Genomic DNA, 17,803 nt, shown 5'->3' with positions numbered 1-17,803 from the left:
TGTAGTTCATATTAAATTGACAGATATTTATATTCCACAAACCAAATGTACAGATCATAATCTGAACTGACAAGGCAGAAACATTAAACATGAAACATATGCAAATATGTGGTCTACATATTTTCATTTTATGACGTATAAAGTCCTTGCAAAGGGAAAAAAAATTATGGACAGCCTGTAGTTGATTTCCCCTTATATCAATGTCTCCATAAGGCTACAACAAGCTCTCAACAGAGGCCCTTAGAAGTTTCTGTCCACTGTCCACTGCCCCACAGTCTGAGACTACTACTACTGCATGTTCAGCAACCCTCCATACGGATGTGGGAATGGCACCCCGACAGCTAGTGGGTCGGGCTCCATGGGCACCTTGCCCTGCTGCTGCATCTGGAAGTAGCTGCAGAGCAGCGAGCGCACCTGCTCCGCATTCGGGTCGTCCATGTAGGCAGGCGAGGGGGCCGAGGGCTGGGGGCACTCGGGGTGCCGCACCTCGTCCAGCCACTCATCGCGGAAGGGGTCGCCGTGCATCTCGCACACGTTGTGCAGGACGCAGCAGGCCAGAGCCATCATGGGCACCAGCTCCAGGTGCGTCTCGCTGCGCCGGTGCGTGCACTGCCAGCGCGCCCGCAGCCTCCGGAAGGCGTGCTCCACCACGGCCCGGCAGCTGTCCAGGCGCGCGTTGTAGTGGAGCTGCGGGGGCGTGAGCTGCTGAGGCGGCGAGGCCACAGGGTAATTCTTGACCAGCCAGTTGTGCAGCGGGTAGCCCTCGTCGCCCAGCAGCAGGTAGCCCACGGGCTGGCCCATGAGCAGCAGGGGTGGCTGCGGGGAGAGACCCCCGTCGCGCGCCATGATCCACAGCTCCGAGCTCTGCAGGATGGTGGAGTCCTCGGTTCCCCCGGGGAAGCCCACGCACACGTCCCAGAAGCAGCCCTGCGCGTTGACCACACCCTGCATGTAGGGATGAGCATCGTTAAGAAATGATCGATATCGATGCCGTTGTCGATTCTGCTTGTCGATGCGATTCCTTATCGATTCCCATAAAGGATGGGTTTGAGAGTTGTTGGCTTTTTAATGTCTAATTTAAAGTGGTTTTAGAGAATGAATATCAAGTGTGCATTAACAATACAGAAGTTGAATACTTTAACATTTCTAAAAAAGTAAACATTTCTAAAACAAAGCTTTGTATTGGAATCGTTAGTGGAATCGTTAACGTTTGGATGCGTACGATTCCGATGGATCGGAACATTTGGAACCGGTTCCTTACCGATGCCTGGAACCGATTCCCAAGCCTACCTGCATGACCACCGCGTGGCCCCCGGCCCTCGTGGTGCGGCTCCAGCAGTCGCGCGCGTGCGCAGGCGGGGATCGCACGGGGATGTGCAGCGTGTCGATGACGCCCACGCAGTGCGGGAAGCCCCACTTCATGTGGAAGGCGCGGGCGTTCTCGGCCAGCTCCTGCACGCCCGGGTGGTGCATGTAGAGCGGCTTGAGGAGCATAATGATGGCATCGCACACCTCGCGCACGCACTGGCTCAGGGTGGAGATGCTCTCGCCAAACAGCTCGGCCAGCAGGCTGTAGTCCATGTTGGTGGCCAGGCGGATCAGGGCCACGGCCACGCGCTTCTCCAGCGGCAGCGTGAGCTTGCTGGAGCTGGTGAGGAGGCTCGTCTGGGGGAACTGGGGCTTGAGCGTGTTGCAGAGCAGGTAGAAGGTGTCTTTGCTCACATGGAACCTCTGGAGCCACTCCTGAGGCCCAAACTCGGCCAGGACCACTCTCTCCCACCAGTCGGCGTTGCTGGAGTTGTTGGAGAGCTCACTGCATGGGCTGTGCGACGAGGAGACGTGGGAGAGTGAAAGTGGAGCCATCTGACAGAAGAGAAATAAAAACAGAATGCATGACATGGAGAGGCTCAATAACTTGGGACGTTTCCTAGGGGACTAATACAGTTTAATCGGATGTTGAAATTAAATGTCAATTTCGAGACAGATATCCAGCTGGGGTGTAATATGTGATACTAGTCCTTACAATAGCTTTAAATGTATGTATGCAATCAGAATTTAGTATGCCGTTCAGTTCATATTCACATCCTCAATGAGATATTCAAGCAAGGCTGAATAGAATCGGTATAAATAATTGGAATGAAAATGAATTGTTAAAATAATGTTAAAGCAAATGCCATTATATTTAGGCTAGGCTTTCCTATCCTATTCCCTATACATCACGTGTGATCCAACCACAACAATACGTGAAAATTTCCAAAGGCTATCATGCCAGTTTTGAGATGATACATTGCACAGCCCTTTAGATTTCAAACGGATAACGCAACTCGAAATAGTAGCCTACTTCTAATGCCTGGTAGTCAGGTCAAAATGATCATACCATTTGCATCCGCTCGTATTTGTGGTAGAGATACCTTCGATGTCTGATTTGTTTATGGATCGCTGTGCGTCTTTCCAGGATAGAATTATTTATCACTTCTTTACGTCTCTTGATGGTAAACATTAACCTAGTCTTTAACCTAGCGAGCGCCTCCTCTTTGTCCTTGTCCTTGTCCATTATCTCTAAAACACGATTCTTTAACGTCTGGCCAAACCAACTTAAACTACTACTAAACTACTAGCAAGCTGATCGGCTACTAAAATCGCAGGGCGCTTTCATCCTTGACGCGAGCTTCGACGTAGCATATATTTTGCCAAAATAAAAGTCTCGGTTTTTTACTACTTAAACTAACTGGTGCCACCTATCGAGCAAAAAAGTAATGACCTTTTATCTCAGGGCCTGTTGACGCAGGGTGACGCTGTTGACGCCTCGTCTCCCCTTCGGTCTTTGCTAAGTAATCATCATGTAAGTAATTACAGTTTTTCTCAGTCGCTTTGGTGCTTTTCTCACATCACTACTAACATTTGCACAGCAGTTAGTGCATTTCTCAAAACAGTGAGAGTGCAAACTGCAAAACCTAGTGGATAACCTGCAAAAGCATGTCACTTGCTCAAAAAGCAAGTATTGCTATCCTCAAAAGCAAGTATTTATGTCAATGAAACTGCAAATGTCATCAAAATGAGAAGTCTTGACACCATCGTTTATGAACAAGATAGTCAAATGGCTTTGTCATGTTTTCATTACGACAATTTATGCTCTCAGTGTTTTCCCATGCAAATAAAGGTCAGACCTCGGTGACACACCTGATAATGCTCAAGACAGCACTATACAGTACTTGTACAGCCATTTGAAAACTACAGTAAAGTTACAAATTGCTGTACAGTTATTTACTGTGGATTTCACAGTACCATTACTGTATATGATTTTTACAGTAGACTGTTGTAAAATGTACAGTAAACACGCGTGTCCACATGACAAAATCACAGTAGTCTGAGTGTTACCGTAGAAATCACAGTAGTCAAAGCATTACTGTAAAAAAATCACAAGATAGCCACTGTAGTACTGTAAATAAAGTAAACTACTGTATTTTCCTTCTTTATCTTATCTTACACTCTTAAAAACATATTGGTTAAAAATAACTTTAGCCCCAAACATAGCAACATGTAGGCTTACCCTTTCTAGAACATTTATGTAGGCCTACCTTTTATAAATAATTCACAAAAAGGCCTACACAGTAATGTGTTACTCAAATGTTGTTGGGGGAGGGGATTTTGGAGCAACCGTTACTTTTTTCTTCAAGTCAACTCCAGTCCTCACTCACTCATCAAGTGATGCAGCAACTTTCAACAGAGGAGCTTCTGGAGTGTGAGAGAAAACACGTTTGTAGGATGGAATAATCTTTGTGGAAGAGGAGGCACAGCTATTCAGAGGTAAGGTTTAGTTTAAATGTAAGGAAATTCGGGTGGTAAATACTGTTAACTGAGCCAAATTATTAGCTAAAAGGTCAACTTTAGCTGTCGCTAACGTTAGCAACCTAGCCTAAGCTACCCACAAATTCTGATACTTCTGTACTCTTTAACATGCCTTCAATAATGCATGACTGTCATGATAGAGATAGAAATTAAGGAGGAGGAATCAGTTGTGTGTACCTATCTGTTCCCGTGTTATTTTTAAGTTTGTAGAACCATTAACGTTAGCCTATTATTTAGCTTCTAACTATAGCCAGAGACAGTTGATAAAGCTAAAGGATCTTTGCCATAGCCTAGCACTTTTAGCCATAACTAGTTAGCTCTGTGTCCTAATTGAAAGTCCCCTTAGTGCAGATTAAATTAACGTTAATATATATTAAAAAAAATAGAATGTTGACCAGTTTGTGCAAGCATTAACATCCTTAAAATATTTTTGTTTTAGCAAAATATATTTAAAAAAAAATTCAAGTTGTACAAGCTGCCTATGTTGACCAGTTTGTCATGCAGACCAGCCTTTTAGCTTGTCAGAGGTCTGTTTGTATAATACAGCTGTATTCATAAATCCAGTGGTTTTCTAAGGAAGGACATTAGTTTTGAGCCTTCCAACAGATTTACTTTGATCAATCGATTAGTTTACTGTACGCTTACCACCACTAGGGCTCCATGTTTAATGACTTTTCGTTTGTTTATCTTTTTCGATGATCCATGGTTTCTTGATCAACTGCGCAGTAAATTATCAGATGAAGCACCGCCTAATTTTCCACGACTCGCGGACCAGCAGTCTCCATGTTGCGGACCCATATTTTTGCTGAATAGACCACAACCAATTTTTTGTTAAACTTTTACAGTTCTTCCAGAACTCCAGTTACAGTTTGTGTTTGAAAGCCAAATGGTGTAGAGATGACGCCACAGGTTTTTACACGTTTTTAGGCAATTTTATTCACACTACTAAAAGAAATATTATTTTACATTTTGTTTGTAAAAACAGCTGAAGTTTCCGGTCGGACTAAAAAGGGGAAAAAAAAATAGTCTCTAAATTGGGCAAACGAAAATATTTTTAAGGGGAAAAAATAAATATTTTTTGGTTCATAAAATTCCTTGATTTGAGTATTTCAATTTTGTTAAACTTTTTACTTTTACTCCAAATTGAAAAAACAGCTGAAGTTCCTTTTGGAAAAAATACTGTCCAAATACATGTGTACTGTACTTACATGTATATTTTCTATTAAGCGAAAATTTAATTAAATTTAATATTTAATTTAAATAATGGTGTTGCCTAACCTATGTTATTGTCATTTCCACTAGCAAATGATAGACAATGATGGACAATCTGACATTATCAAACGCAAAAGGGAACATCTTGATTTGGTCTGAAAGTGTAAAGCATCCAACAAAGAAAAATGTGGTTACTTTGAAGAATCTAAGATATCACATTAGTTTGTTTTACAATAATTATTAGTTGATTTTGTCCTTGAATGGAGGAGAAAGGCTCAATGAATGCCTATGTCTGTGCCGAATAATTTCAACAAAAGTAAATGCAACTGTATTCGTCAAAATACATTTCAGGACTTTTACTTTTGATACTTAAGTACATTTGAAGGCAAGTACTTTTGTACTTCCACTCAAGTGGAAATGTAAAAGGAGGACATTTACTGGAGTAACATTTGACCATGTGTATCTCTACTTTCACTCAAGTACAGGATTTGTGTACTTCATCCACCACTGCAAAAATCTAACATTAATGTTTAACCTTCTCACAGGGGTCTCTCCAATGCAGAATATGGGCAGAATAAGTGCTAACAATGAAGTACCTGTCCAGAAGGATCTAACAGCTATGTAAGTTTACACACATTTTTTGTAGTATAGTGGTGGTATTTCTTTTTTAATAATATTAAGCATAAGTACACATAAGTATTGCATTTATTAAATTAGGGTTTCGTAAATTGGCACTCTGAAACTTTTTAACCGTTCGTAAATTCTGGGCACTCCAGATGAAGGGACGGAGTGGCAGAGTGTGTCGTCACACAGTAGATTGCAGGCTAGTGCAGGCTAGTGCTAGAATGCTTTCACATTACAAGCTAACTGTTGTTATTTAGTAGGTTAAAACAATTACTTACACAGTCCTCATAATCACTGTCAAGAAGCTCTTGCATTAGTGGAATTGAGTTCTGAATGACACATAAACCCTGTTCCACAAGTGCTATAGTGATGTCCATATTGTAAACCATACTGTCTGTAATCCTAAATAAATTCACAGGGAGTTAGAACGCTCATCTTTTTCGAACTTCAGAGCGTTATTTTATTTTCAGAGTGTCAGATTGAATTTCACGAACGCAGCCTTAGTCTTGAGTGTGATGTTACATGCGCTCCAGTCCATATGGTCCCACCATGCCAAATGCAGCTCTTGCTTTTCCTATTCTCCTCTTTACATCTCCTTCTGATCCGCCATCACTCGCTACCTCGCTTCCCAGGTAAATGAAGGAGTTCACTTCCTCTAGTGGTTGGTGGCTAACCATCAAGCTGGCTAGCATCTTTGCATTGGCCTTGAGCACTTTGGTCTTTTGTGTGCTAATGTAGAGACCTGTCTCAGCAGCTTTCTGTTCTTCCTCTCTCAATTTATCTTGCATTTTTGGTGGTTTTGGGACAGATTTGTGAAATCATCTGCAAAGTCTAGGTTGTCCAGTTGTGTAAACAGGGTCCATTGGGCACCTGTTGTCTGTGGCTTGCCGCATGATCCAGTCGACCACTAACAGTGTTGGGCAAGTTACTTCAAAATCGTAATATATTATGTATTACTTATTACTGTCATTTCAAAGTAATTCATTACATTATAATATTACTGTCTCTGAATTGTAAGGCATTACACTACTATTGTATTACTTTTAAGTTACTTTTACCAAAATATCTAGAAATATGGATTTGGAATTCTAAATGAAGTTTATTATGCTCAATGCAGCTCATTGCACTTCTAATGGAGGGTGATGTACAACATAATGACTGAGCTAGGCTTAAGGCTAACAACAGTAGAATGCAATAGGTGCAGTGATGGCTCATGATGCAATACAAGGAACAATCATAGCCAGAATTTTGTTAAAAGAAGACAAAAGGTCAAAGTCTGGTCAATTGTGATAGAAATGCTGTAACTTCAGGCTTAGGCCTACTCATTAAAATCAACAGAGAGCCCACTACCTGTATATTGTAACCCAAAATTTAAAGACATGTCAGGATAGGCTACACAGTGCAGCTACTGGCCATTTTGGTGCCCTAACTGGTGAAATACAGTATTAACCTAAGTATGTCATCAAATGGCCAACTATAAAGATGTAATCTGCCTGTTCCCAGGGATGGGTAGTATTTCTGAAACATGTAATATGTGTTTCAAATGCAAAATAGTATTTTGTCATTTGTATTTTATTGGGTTGAAGGAAAGGGCTCTGTATTTTGTATCAAAATACTTTATTGGTGTGTATTTTTGTATTTTAAAAATACTGCAAAATACTGTGAAAAACACAAAAAAGTAGATACTATACACAGGTGTAATGAATAATTGGTAATTAGGCAACAATGGTTTATGTTTATCACAATCAGCTAATGTGAGAACAGCTGTGTTCAACAACACTTACAGCTTTTCAGTATTGCTGAAGCATCAGCTCTGGTCTGAAGCACTGGTGTGAAGTGGTACGCAAGTAAAGATGAGCAAGTTTGCAAGTTCACATAAGGACACTGACAAAGGCAACCATGTCCCATTGTCTCCATGCCAATCTTTAACAGAAAAATGTCAGACATCTCAACCACAATGACATCAATAGATGGTAAGGTGTTGAGTGTGTTTGAATTCCCTTCCTTGTAGCATCCTTTTCTGCATTCCACTGAGGGGAGAAGTTCACCTTGTTTAATTAAATAACAATTCTATTTCCTTATTAGCGGCATACTTGAGGTTGGAGATATTAAGGCACGTCAAGTCTCTCACATACTGGAACTTCAAGATACATAGCCGTATGATTTTCTTATTCAGTTCTGCACTGGACTTGAATTACGAATTTCGGCACAGATACACAATTATGATTTTGGCCTATTGATTATAATGTGTTTAATTGAAAGCTCTGTCAGTCATTTGGATAAGCATCAGCTAGATGACTAAATGTAAATGTAAATTCTTGAATTATTCTTAATTCTGATCACACTACATGAACTTGCATACGGTATACGACAGGGGCCAAATTGTATTGTTTTTTACTATATAGTTTTAATAGGCTAAATGTTTGGGATAGAAAAAGCTTTTTTGCTTTTGCTTTTTTTTTTGCAAAAGCTTTTTTGCAGTGCTTCCATACTTCCTTGAAAAAAGTATTTTGAGTATTTTCTAAATACAAAAATACAGTATTTTATTTTGATACATAATATGGTTAGGCCTACTGTATTTTGTAGTTTATTTTGATATATTAAAAATGAGGGTATTAGGTATTTTATTTAGAAATACATTCTGATGTATTTTTGCCCATCCCTGCCTGTTCCCAGCATTAGCACAACACTTTGCGATGATTAGCTTGTCACCTGTGACGATATATGCTAGGCCTAAGTGACTGACCTATCTGGGTGTGTTTGGAGATGCCTGACGAAATCAGACATTGTTGAATAGGCATAATTACAGTGCATGAAAATGCACTGTTCTGTTATCCGAAGTCTTCTTCTTCTTCTTCTTCTTCTTCTTCTTCTTCTTCTTCTTCCCACCAAATTTCTGCGTCTAATTCAGCTTTAACCGTTTAACGTAGAAACTTCGTTCAAACTTTGTAACGTAGGTCTTGAAAAGGACTCGTGGGGAATGTATTTTTTCACTTTTGTAAACTTTATACTTTTGAGATATTAATAAAAACAAGCTTATTTTTCCCCATAGACTTAACATGGGCTGATGACATCACAATGGGCTAATTAACTTGATTTGCACCTGTATCAACTTCCAGCTGCTCACTACTAGGACCCATCAAAGGGCCAGTTAAACTGATTGCACCTGTATCAACTGCTTTCTGCTTAACTAGGCCAACCCGCTCTGTGTCTCTCCATTCTACAAGGATATAAGGCACATTCACTGGCGCCTTAATGCAGGGGCTTACTTGGGCTGAAGCCCAGGGGCCTCGACCAATGACATTTTTCAAGAAATTTTTACATTTCTATCCCTTCATTCTCTTTAATTCAAGTTCACAGCACTAGAAGAGCATTTATGCTTTATCAAGAATCAAAAAGATTAGCGTGGCACCGTTCTAGATGTGTCATTAAATTAATTGTGCTATTTTGCGAGGTGTAGAGATCTTTCGGTTTCATACACAAAGTGCACTTAACTGTTCTTCATATCCTAGTTGTCTCTGACAAATTGAAAATAATGAGGCTTATGTCCATCGAGTCAGTTGCAGCCAGCCACAGTCATCTTCAACCAGTAACAGGAGCTATGTTCTGCTGTTTGCGCAGATTTTTTCTCTGTTCTCGCAGTGTTGTTTGCGAATATGTATCAATACAAAATACCACTTAATTTCAGGTTAAAATGCATTGTAATGCATTTGTAATAAAATATTACATTTTTTTTGTAAATGCCTTACAGCAAAAGCAATATATTACAGTAATTACATTACTTTTGTAGCTCGTTACTCCCAACGCTGACCACAAAGAGGAATAGTAATGGGGAAAGTAAACAGCCTTGTCTAACTCCTGTTGTGATGTGAAATGCCTGTCAGCTGGTCTTCATGTATGATTCTACATCGCTCATTGCTCTTACAGTTACTCATTAACATGTACATATTGCCCCACCCCCTTACTCCTATACTTATGTTCATAGGTTTTAGTCAGGATTAATCCTGACTCCAACAGAATGCACTGCCAAGGAGCAGATGAGCAAGGCGACTGAGAGAGTGGTGAAGCAGAAGGCGTCATACATGAACCCCATGTAATTTCCTTCATCAGGGACCTCACTGAATTCTATTTGCTAACTGACTAGATGCAGGTGAGGTTCTGATAATAGCTTTAATAATAATAATAATAATAATATAATTAATAATATATGTATATATTGTTATACTGTAGCACTGCCACATAATTTTAGGATTCACTTTTCTTAAGTCTGTATTATGAAATAATAACCAACATAAAAGTGTTCTCCGTTATATTTTTCCATGTTATGTAAGTCTGTAGCCCTATCGTGAACGCCCTTTGAATTATGTTGTACTTCTTAGCTCTGATCAGCTGATGGTAGCTGTCAGATGACGCAAGCGACCTGTCAAGCGTCAGCTGATATGATTCAAGTTTAAAAGCGTGGAGGTCTTGCGAGGGCCAGGGTTTTTTTTTCTTTGGACAGTAGGCCTACCCAGGGAGTCTCACGTGAGACCTGGACAAACTTTGTGTGAAAATAATATATCCCAACGAAAGGTGGTTCTGGGTCGGAACCACAGACATACGGAGAACAGGACTGAGCTTGGAGAGATCGCCGTTGGCGAGTCGCTGGGATCGGTAAGAAGGATCCTATTTTTGTTTTGCATCTATCCGAAAGCTTCGTCGGATTGAACGTTTTCTTTGTGGATTACATGGGTTGCACTGGACGTGGATTATTCAGACTGTTTTCTTCTTTTGCGGTGGATTTATGTCGGAGTCTCTTGGGGTCTCTGTTAATTTTCGTTTGGATGGACTGTGAGAGCGCATGAAGTGCGTAGGCTGCGTGGACATTTTGGTTGCGTTGTTTGCGATATGAACTGTGTGGGAATAAGTGTTTGTTTGTTTTCAAAGCGTATTTCTGCTCACATAAAGTCTACCTGTTAACTGTATGTGTGGTGTCTATTCGATGTCAGTGAAAAGCATTATTATTTATCTAGAGCCAATTCAATTTGTACCGTGTTTAATGGTAATAGTTAAATTTAAAAGTCTGATCGTTACAATACTATAATTAATCATAATTTGATAATAATAATAATAATATAATAATAGCATAAGTACCTTCACAGAACTCCGACCACAGATCACCATCTTAGACCCTCATCACATGTGGTGCAATACAAAGTAATTTTGATATTTGTAAGAAGTTTCTTTTCATTTATGTTTTAAATGTTCATGCACATGTTCATTATTGTTCAATGTTTTATTTTATTTCAATATTGCCATTGTGTTAATCATTTCTCTTTAAAACGTGCAAATAAGGTTGGTTATTTTTTTTTTTTGACCGTATTTTATCAATTCACATTATTGTTTCATCATGTTAACTTTGGATAGTCTAATGGCGTGTCGTCCATTATCCCTAACTTATGTTGGACCTGTTTTGTCATGTTCCTGTTCACCAAATGTCTTAAATAAATAACTGTTAACAATTTCTTGTTGTCCCAGACCCAGCTCTTTAGAGAGCATCTCCTCTCATAGCACCACTTACAACAAGTCTTGCTGATCCTAGCACTTATCAGCCGTCTTGAACTGACACTCAACTGTTTAAAAACAGCACTCACTGACGCACTTATTCTTACTGTACTCTACCGTTTTTAAATTGTCCTAAAACTTTAAAACTTAACTGTTACCATGTTGGTAGTCGCTTTGGTTAAAAATGCGCCAGCCAAATGTAATGTAATGTAATTATAATATTTTAGAATATGGGTGATTGTCACAGGCGGAGGGCGCTATTGCCTCCTTAACCCAATCTCTAGCAGTGGGGAGAACACTCTACTCCTCAATAATGCCAAGAGTCCGAGAAATATATTAAAAACCAGTATTTTATTAAGTTACATATAAAAAGAGCTAAATGCTAAAAGTCCCATCGACCAAATGAGCTCCCCTCCCAGTGTTCGAATGTCCAGCACCCCCAACGAGCCGGCGGCCAAGTCAGCGGAAGCAACTTTGCCCAGTGGTCGGCTCCTCCGATCGGAACAGGTCCCGCCGTCAGCAGACCTGCGTCCCAGTGGCAGCTGTTTGGTGGCAGAACAGAGGCTACTTAGTGAACGCAGCTAAATCCCTCCTATAGACCCCAGCCCATCCGAGTAACAAAAACACAATTCACTGCACCAAAATACACACAGTTCATCACACGTTACATAAGGCCGATCATAAGCACAGAAATCCAACCACTGCAATCCACACCACACCACTTGGCTATTACACGACTTGGACTCGGGCTGTAGGCAAAGGGGAGGGTGGAGTTTAGCTACAGTTCATGAGGTAGTCAGCTGCAACGGGCAGACAGCAGGAGCAGAGAGGTAAGGACACAAAGGCCGTAGCCGGCTGGGCTAGGCAGGAGTGCAACCAGCCCAACACAGTTCTAAACAGCACCAAAAAAATGCAGTCAAGGGGCCAGGGGATAGGAGCTGCTAGGTAGGGACAGTCAATAATGCAGTGCAGTAGCACCAGAGTTATAGAAAGGCCTATGGCCCAGCAATGGGCATTCAGGAGGCAATTAACAAATACTTAGCTCTGCGAGGGGCGGACGTTTCCACCCCTCTGACATCCAATGACGCTTGAACACAGTCGGCCGCCCGTTGAACAGGGGACGGCGAAGTCTGTAGCTCACTTGATAACTGGAGGCGAAGTTGTAAGCCGTAGCTTCACTTGATAACTGGGCGTGTAGTCCGTAGCTCACTTGTTAACTGGAGGCGTGTAGTCCGTAGCTCACTTGATAACTGGAGGCGTGTAGACCGTAGCTCACTTGTTAACTGGAGGCGAAGGTGTAGTCCGTAGCTCACTTGGAAACCGGCCCGAGTAAAGCGCCTCTAATGCAGGAGAAGAGAGGGTAGGCTCAGGAACAATAGCAGTAATCACCGCACAGCAACAAGCAGAGGGTAGGCAGAAAGCGGGTGCTTAGCTCTGTGAGGGGTGGGCGTCTCCACCCTCGGACATCGGCCTGGACAGCGCCTGGACAGACCGGCAGACTTGCCGAAAGGCTTGATAACTGGAGGCGAGTGAAGTCTTTGGCCGCTGGCTCACACTCAGCGTTCACGCTGCTGTCGTGTGTCGTCTGTAGCTCGCCCTCTCTTTGAGACTCCAGCTCCGCTGCTTGTCACGATCCTTCTCCAAAGGCTACTTCGCCCACGACTGAGAGTGGCCACCCTAGAAAAAGCCCAGTCCCCAAAAGTACCAATCACCCGAACCCACCGTTCCGCTACACACCTGTGTCTAATTAATCTACACCTCAAGTGTCCAATCACCCAAAACCATTCTACACACCTGTGTCTGATTTGTAAACACTGTGTGCTTAAGGGGCTGCCATCTTGGCCTAATAGTGTTCCACCCCCAAAACCAGTCCCCATGGAATTCCAGATGCCATTTTAGTTCCCTGTGACATGATTCCCATCATTATTAGCTAAAAAACACAGCTCAAATGATTCTACCTTTAATAAAAATTAACATCATTATTGGCAACAAAAACACAGCTCAAAAGAAGTGCAGTGCCTTTCCATTAATTAATTCCACAGTAAAATACTTTAAATAGAAGTACAATACTGTGTCTAATTAATCTACACCTCAAGTGCCAATCACCCAAAAACCATTCCCGCTACACACCTGTGTCTGATTTGTAAACACTGTGTGCTTAAGGGCTGCCATCTTGGCCTAATAGTGTTCCACCCCAAAACCAGTCCCCATGGAATTCCAGATGCCATTTTAGTTCCCCACCCTGTGACATGATTCTATTAATGATAATTAACATCATTATTAGCTAAAAAACACAGCTCAAAAAAGTACAGTACCTTTAAAGGTAAAATTAATTCACAGTAACTTACTGGCCAATTGGCCAGTAAGTTACTGTGAATAATTTTACAGTAAAAGGCACTGTACTTCCATTACAGTAAATACATAAAATACTGTAAATAGAAGTACAGTACCTTTACTGTAAAAGCGTATTCACAATAACTTACTGGCCAATTGTTCAGTAAGTTAAATGAATTTTCTGATAAATTTTTACAGTGTAGTTAGGGGAGTAAGTGAGTACAAGACACTGAATATGTACGTTTCAGTTTTACTATGCTCTTTGCAATTCTACAGCATTGTGACAGAATTTGATAACTAGTTCAACAATTTTGTATGTAATGACTCAAGCAAAATGAAATGAAGACTATTAGTTTTATTGGGAATGACTATTCAGCATCCATAGTTCATTTTGACTGACATGGCAAAGCAACTGAACTGATACATGTTCAAAAGCATTTGCAATTTGTTCAGAGGAAGGAGAAATTGCTACTATGACGTGCACAAAAGACTAGTCATCATTGTCAGTGCAATCAAAATGTCCTTCCGCCATTGTTTATGAACAAATTAGTCAATCTACTGTGTTATGTTGTCATTATGACAGTTTACTCTGAAGTTTGATACTCAATTCAAAAATGCTATACCATGCGACAACCAAGAAAAATTGTAATGAAGACCAAGTGGATCCCAGTTTCTTAACAGTTTTTCTCAGTCGCTTTGGTGCATTTCTCAAAACAATTCATTTTCACATTTACGCTTTTACTGTTTGTAGGCTGCTGTAATTTGTTGACAGACCATGTAATTGCGACACAGAAAGGAAAAGACAGCACTGTGTAGCACAAAGAAAAAAAAAGAGAAAAAAAAGTAGAAATGTGAACATAGGGAAAACTGTACATGCAGTGCTGTAGGAATTACAGTGCAGTCTTCCCCCCTGACGTTCCTGACGTTCCTGTTTGTTGGGCCACAAATTCTCATCCACATCACAACGACATATTATGACAACTTGTTCAACCATTTTGCATGTAAAGACTTATGCTATGAACTAATGCCTAAATGTTGTGGGGGTTGAGACTATTGAACAGAGACCCATTATAATACATTTTAATCAACATGACACAAGCAATTGATAATGTAGGAAACAGCAGAGAATTGTACATTGTACATTTGCATGGATGTACCAAAGCATTTCCAACTTGTTCAAAGAAATGAGAAACTGCTTTTTTGATGTGCACAAGTGACAAAATGATGTGAAGATTGAACAGGTAGTTTTGAGAATTTCAATTCTGATCTGAGAAATGTAGAAGAGTAGTCGAAGAGCCAAGATTATTTCTGAAAACTTTGGTCAAAGTTGAGATGTGGGAAAACTCGTGGTTTCATTTTCATCAAGGGAAAACAGCACTGTTGCATTGCGACATGTTACCTCGTTCGTTTGAAATCTCTGTTCGAGGGATTTGCGACAGCCTTATCCAGCTGTTTACTGTAACATGTTTGTAGGCTAGCATATCAATATTCAACAGAATTATTTCTAAAAACGGAGGGGATATAGGCTATCAGTTTTTTCCTAATAGCCTACTCTACTATGTATCTCTTAGATTTCGCTAATGAGTGTTGTAGGCTAGGAGTTATTGACGGCACTAACTTTTACAAAAGACCAGAAAACAATGTTAAGGCATTTGTGGAGAAGAGGGATGGTTCGTGTGTTTTCTTCCTACACCTCACGGTAAGCTATTTCTTTGCTTTGGTTGGTTAGGTCTATCCAATTGAGTGCAGAGGCATTCCCCCCCTGTATCGGTTGAAACACGCCCCATAATTACGTCCCAATGGAGCAGTATCAGACTCATATTCTGACTAGAATTGAGTATGACTACGTCAGGCTACCATTACTGAAGAAAAGCATATCAAAGCTTGTTTGCTACAGTACACAACATTTGTATAAGCTGAGAGAATGTGCAATGCCACACATGTTGTTTCCCCTCTTAATGTAGATGTAACCCTGACTTCCCCAACCTTTGCCCCAGCTGCCAAAACACAAAGATGACAAAACCACTTGAACATTAGACAGCTACAAGTTAGGTTATGTAGTGTTTAATATAAGCTGCTCAGAGCAGAACCCACCTGTGTTTCACAGTCCAGGTACGCGGGGTGTAACCCACTGCAAGGATGGCACGGGTCAGTCCAGGTACGCGGGGTGTAACCCACTGCTAGGATGGCACGGGTCGGTCCAGGTAACCCTGCCGCGAGGTCAGTGAGGTCTGCGGGGGTGTAACCCACTGCTAGGATGGCACGGGTCAGTCCAGGTACGCGGGGTGTAACCCACTGCAAGGATGGCACGGGTCAGTCCAGGTACGCGGGGTGTAACCCACTGCTAGGATGGCACGGGTCAGTCCAGGTACGCGGGGTGTAACCCACTGCTAGGATGCGCGGGGTGTAACCCACTGCTAGGATGGCACGGGTCAGTCCAGGTACGCGGGGTGTAACCCACTGCTAGGATGGCACGGGTCAGTCCAGGTACGCGGGGTGTAACCCACTGCAAGGGTCAGTGTTTTAGGGTTGCACGCCGGCTCAGAGTATACACCTGAAGACAATGTTTGGAGATGCTCGGAATTCAGAGGCAATTTGCAGCTTTATAGTAAATTGAGAGAGGAAAGAAGCTCAAGGGTCAATGCAGTCTGACCAAAGCACAGGGGGCCTACCTGATGTATGTACGTTAGATGTGGAAGTGTACTGGTGGTATACTTATTTTAAACTTAAAACAAGTAAGTACACATGTAGTTTACTTGTAGTGTACTGAACAGAGATATAATAAATATAGATATAACAGAGATATAGATATAACAGAGATATAATAAATGTCATTGTACTTAAAGGTAAACTAGGCAGTATTGGCAATTTTCTTACTGTTTTCCCGCCAGCCCACAGTTGCAAGGGTGGTTTTTCCGCTCACAGGCGCTAGGGGGAAGCGAGACGGCCACCATTCAAACCGAAAAAAGTCATATAACCATTCCAATGACTCTGAAGCTGTTAAATGAAGGTAAATTAACCCATTTCACCCCATCGGTCACAATTGTGACCGAAAAAAAAAAAATGTACTTATAAGCCTCTAAAACTGTAACTGGGGAATATCCCAATACTCTTTCAGTAAATATTGAAACAATAGTGTTTCAATGAAATGTGTGCAGTGTCAAATGTTCTGAGTAACTTACCACATGACCAGAGCTGTTTACTTCCTGGTTGCACCTTGAGAAGAGGATGACGGCCTCACAGCTCCCAAATAAAAGGTTTTTAAAGTATGTTAAAATAAACATAGGACAAATATTGTTTTTGTACACATGGTCTTTAAGGTGTCTAGTTATGATATATACATTTATAATTATTCAAATGTCTTTGCTGTGTTTGCAGAATGAGTAAACATGTTAACGGTCACAATAGTGACCGGTGGGATAGAATGTTGTATCTAGATGCACACATACTTCTACACCTACAAACACACACACATACTCATACATACACACATACAGAGACATACACACACACATACACACACTCACACATACATACTCACACACACATACACACACACACACAGACATACACTCACACACATACACATATTCACTCACACAGACACACACACTCACAGACATACACACACACACACACATTCACACACACACACATACATCACACAAACACCTGCCACTGACCATCGACGGTGCTGTGGTGGAGAGAGTGAGCAGCACCAAATTCCTGGGGGTGCACATCAGTGAAGACCTCTCCTGGACCACCAACACTGCCTCACTGGCAAAGAAAGCTCAGCGCTGCCTCTACTTCCTGCGGAAACTCAGGCGAGCAAGTGCTCCACCAGCCATCATGACCACATTCTATCGAGGCACCATTGAGAGCATCCTCTCCAGCTGTATCGCTGTGTGGGGCGGAAGCTGCACTGAATACAACAGGAAAGCCCTGCAGCGCATATACAGCTGGAAGGATTATTGGTGCTTCACTCCCCTCCCTGAAGGACATTTACACCTCCCACCTCACCCGCAAGGCGACCACAATTTCACTCACCCCGCTCACAATCTGTTTGATCTACTGCCCTCTAGGAAGAGGTACAGAAGCCTGCGCTCCCGCACCACCAGACTCACCAACAGCTTCATACACCAGGCTGTTAGGATGCTGAACTCTCTCCCCCTATCCCCCCTTCACCCTCAGCTACAAAACATCCTGGACTTTGGACCCACAATGGCTGCCTTGCACTACT

General features: G+C 41.7%; 1 protein-coding gene across 2 annotated transcripts; it reads right to left on the bottom strand.

Moving 5' to 3' along the window:
- Positions 1-19: 19 nt before the first annotated feature.
- On the bottom strand, positions 20-2,639 carry LOC125306012 (protein ANTAGONIST OF LIKE HETEROCHROMATIN PROTEIN 1-like). 2 transcript variants are annotated; one of them, XM_048261142.1, is made up of 3 exons: positions 2,378-2,639; positions 1,291-1,863; positions 20-945 (listed from the first exon to the last, which is right to left on the bottom strand). In XM_048261142.1, exons 1-3 carry the CDS (start codon positions 2,552-2,554, stop codon positions 289-291), a joined length of 1,407 nt encoding a protein of 468 aa, XP_048117099.1. In that variant the 5' UTR covers positions 2,555-2,639; the 3' UTR covers positions 20-288. The 2 variants fall into 2 exon arrangements, with proteins under 2 accessions (XP_048117099.1, XP_048117100.1); XM_048261143.1 differs by having other exon boundaries at positions 423-945; positions 1,262-1,863.
- Between the last annotated feature and the right edge of the window lie 15,164 nt (positions 2,640-17,803).

This window comes from Alosa alosa, chromosome 13 (assembly GCF_017589495.1).
Source record: "Alosa alosa isolate M-15738 ecotype Scorff River chromosome 13, AALO_Geno_1.1, whole genome shotgun sequence".
NCBI classification, from domain to species: Eukaryota; Metazoa; Chordata; class Actinopteri; order Clupeiformes; family Clupeidae; genus Alosa; species Alosa alosa.
This window is presented reverse-complemented; position numbering and strand designations above follow the sequence as displayed.

What these genes read in the sequence shown, in the direction of transcription:
- LOC125306012 (XM_048261142.1), bottom strand. Translation starts at nt 2,554, where the DNA reads ATGGACAAGGACAAGGACAAAGAGGAGGCGCTCGCTAGGTTAAAGACT. An exon ending in AATACGAGCGGATGCAAATG is followed by an intron (nt 1,864 to 2,377) that starts GTATGATCATTT and finishes CTCTTCTGTCAG; the next exon opens with ATGGCTCCACTTTCACTCTC. An exon ending in GCCACGCGGTGGTCATGCAG is followed by an intron (nt 946 to 1,290) that starts GTAGGCTTGGGA and finishes CCCTACATGCAG; the next exon opens with GGTGTGGTCAACGCGCAGGG.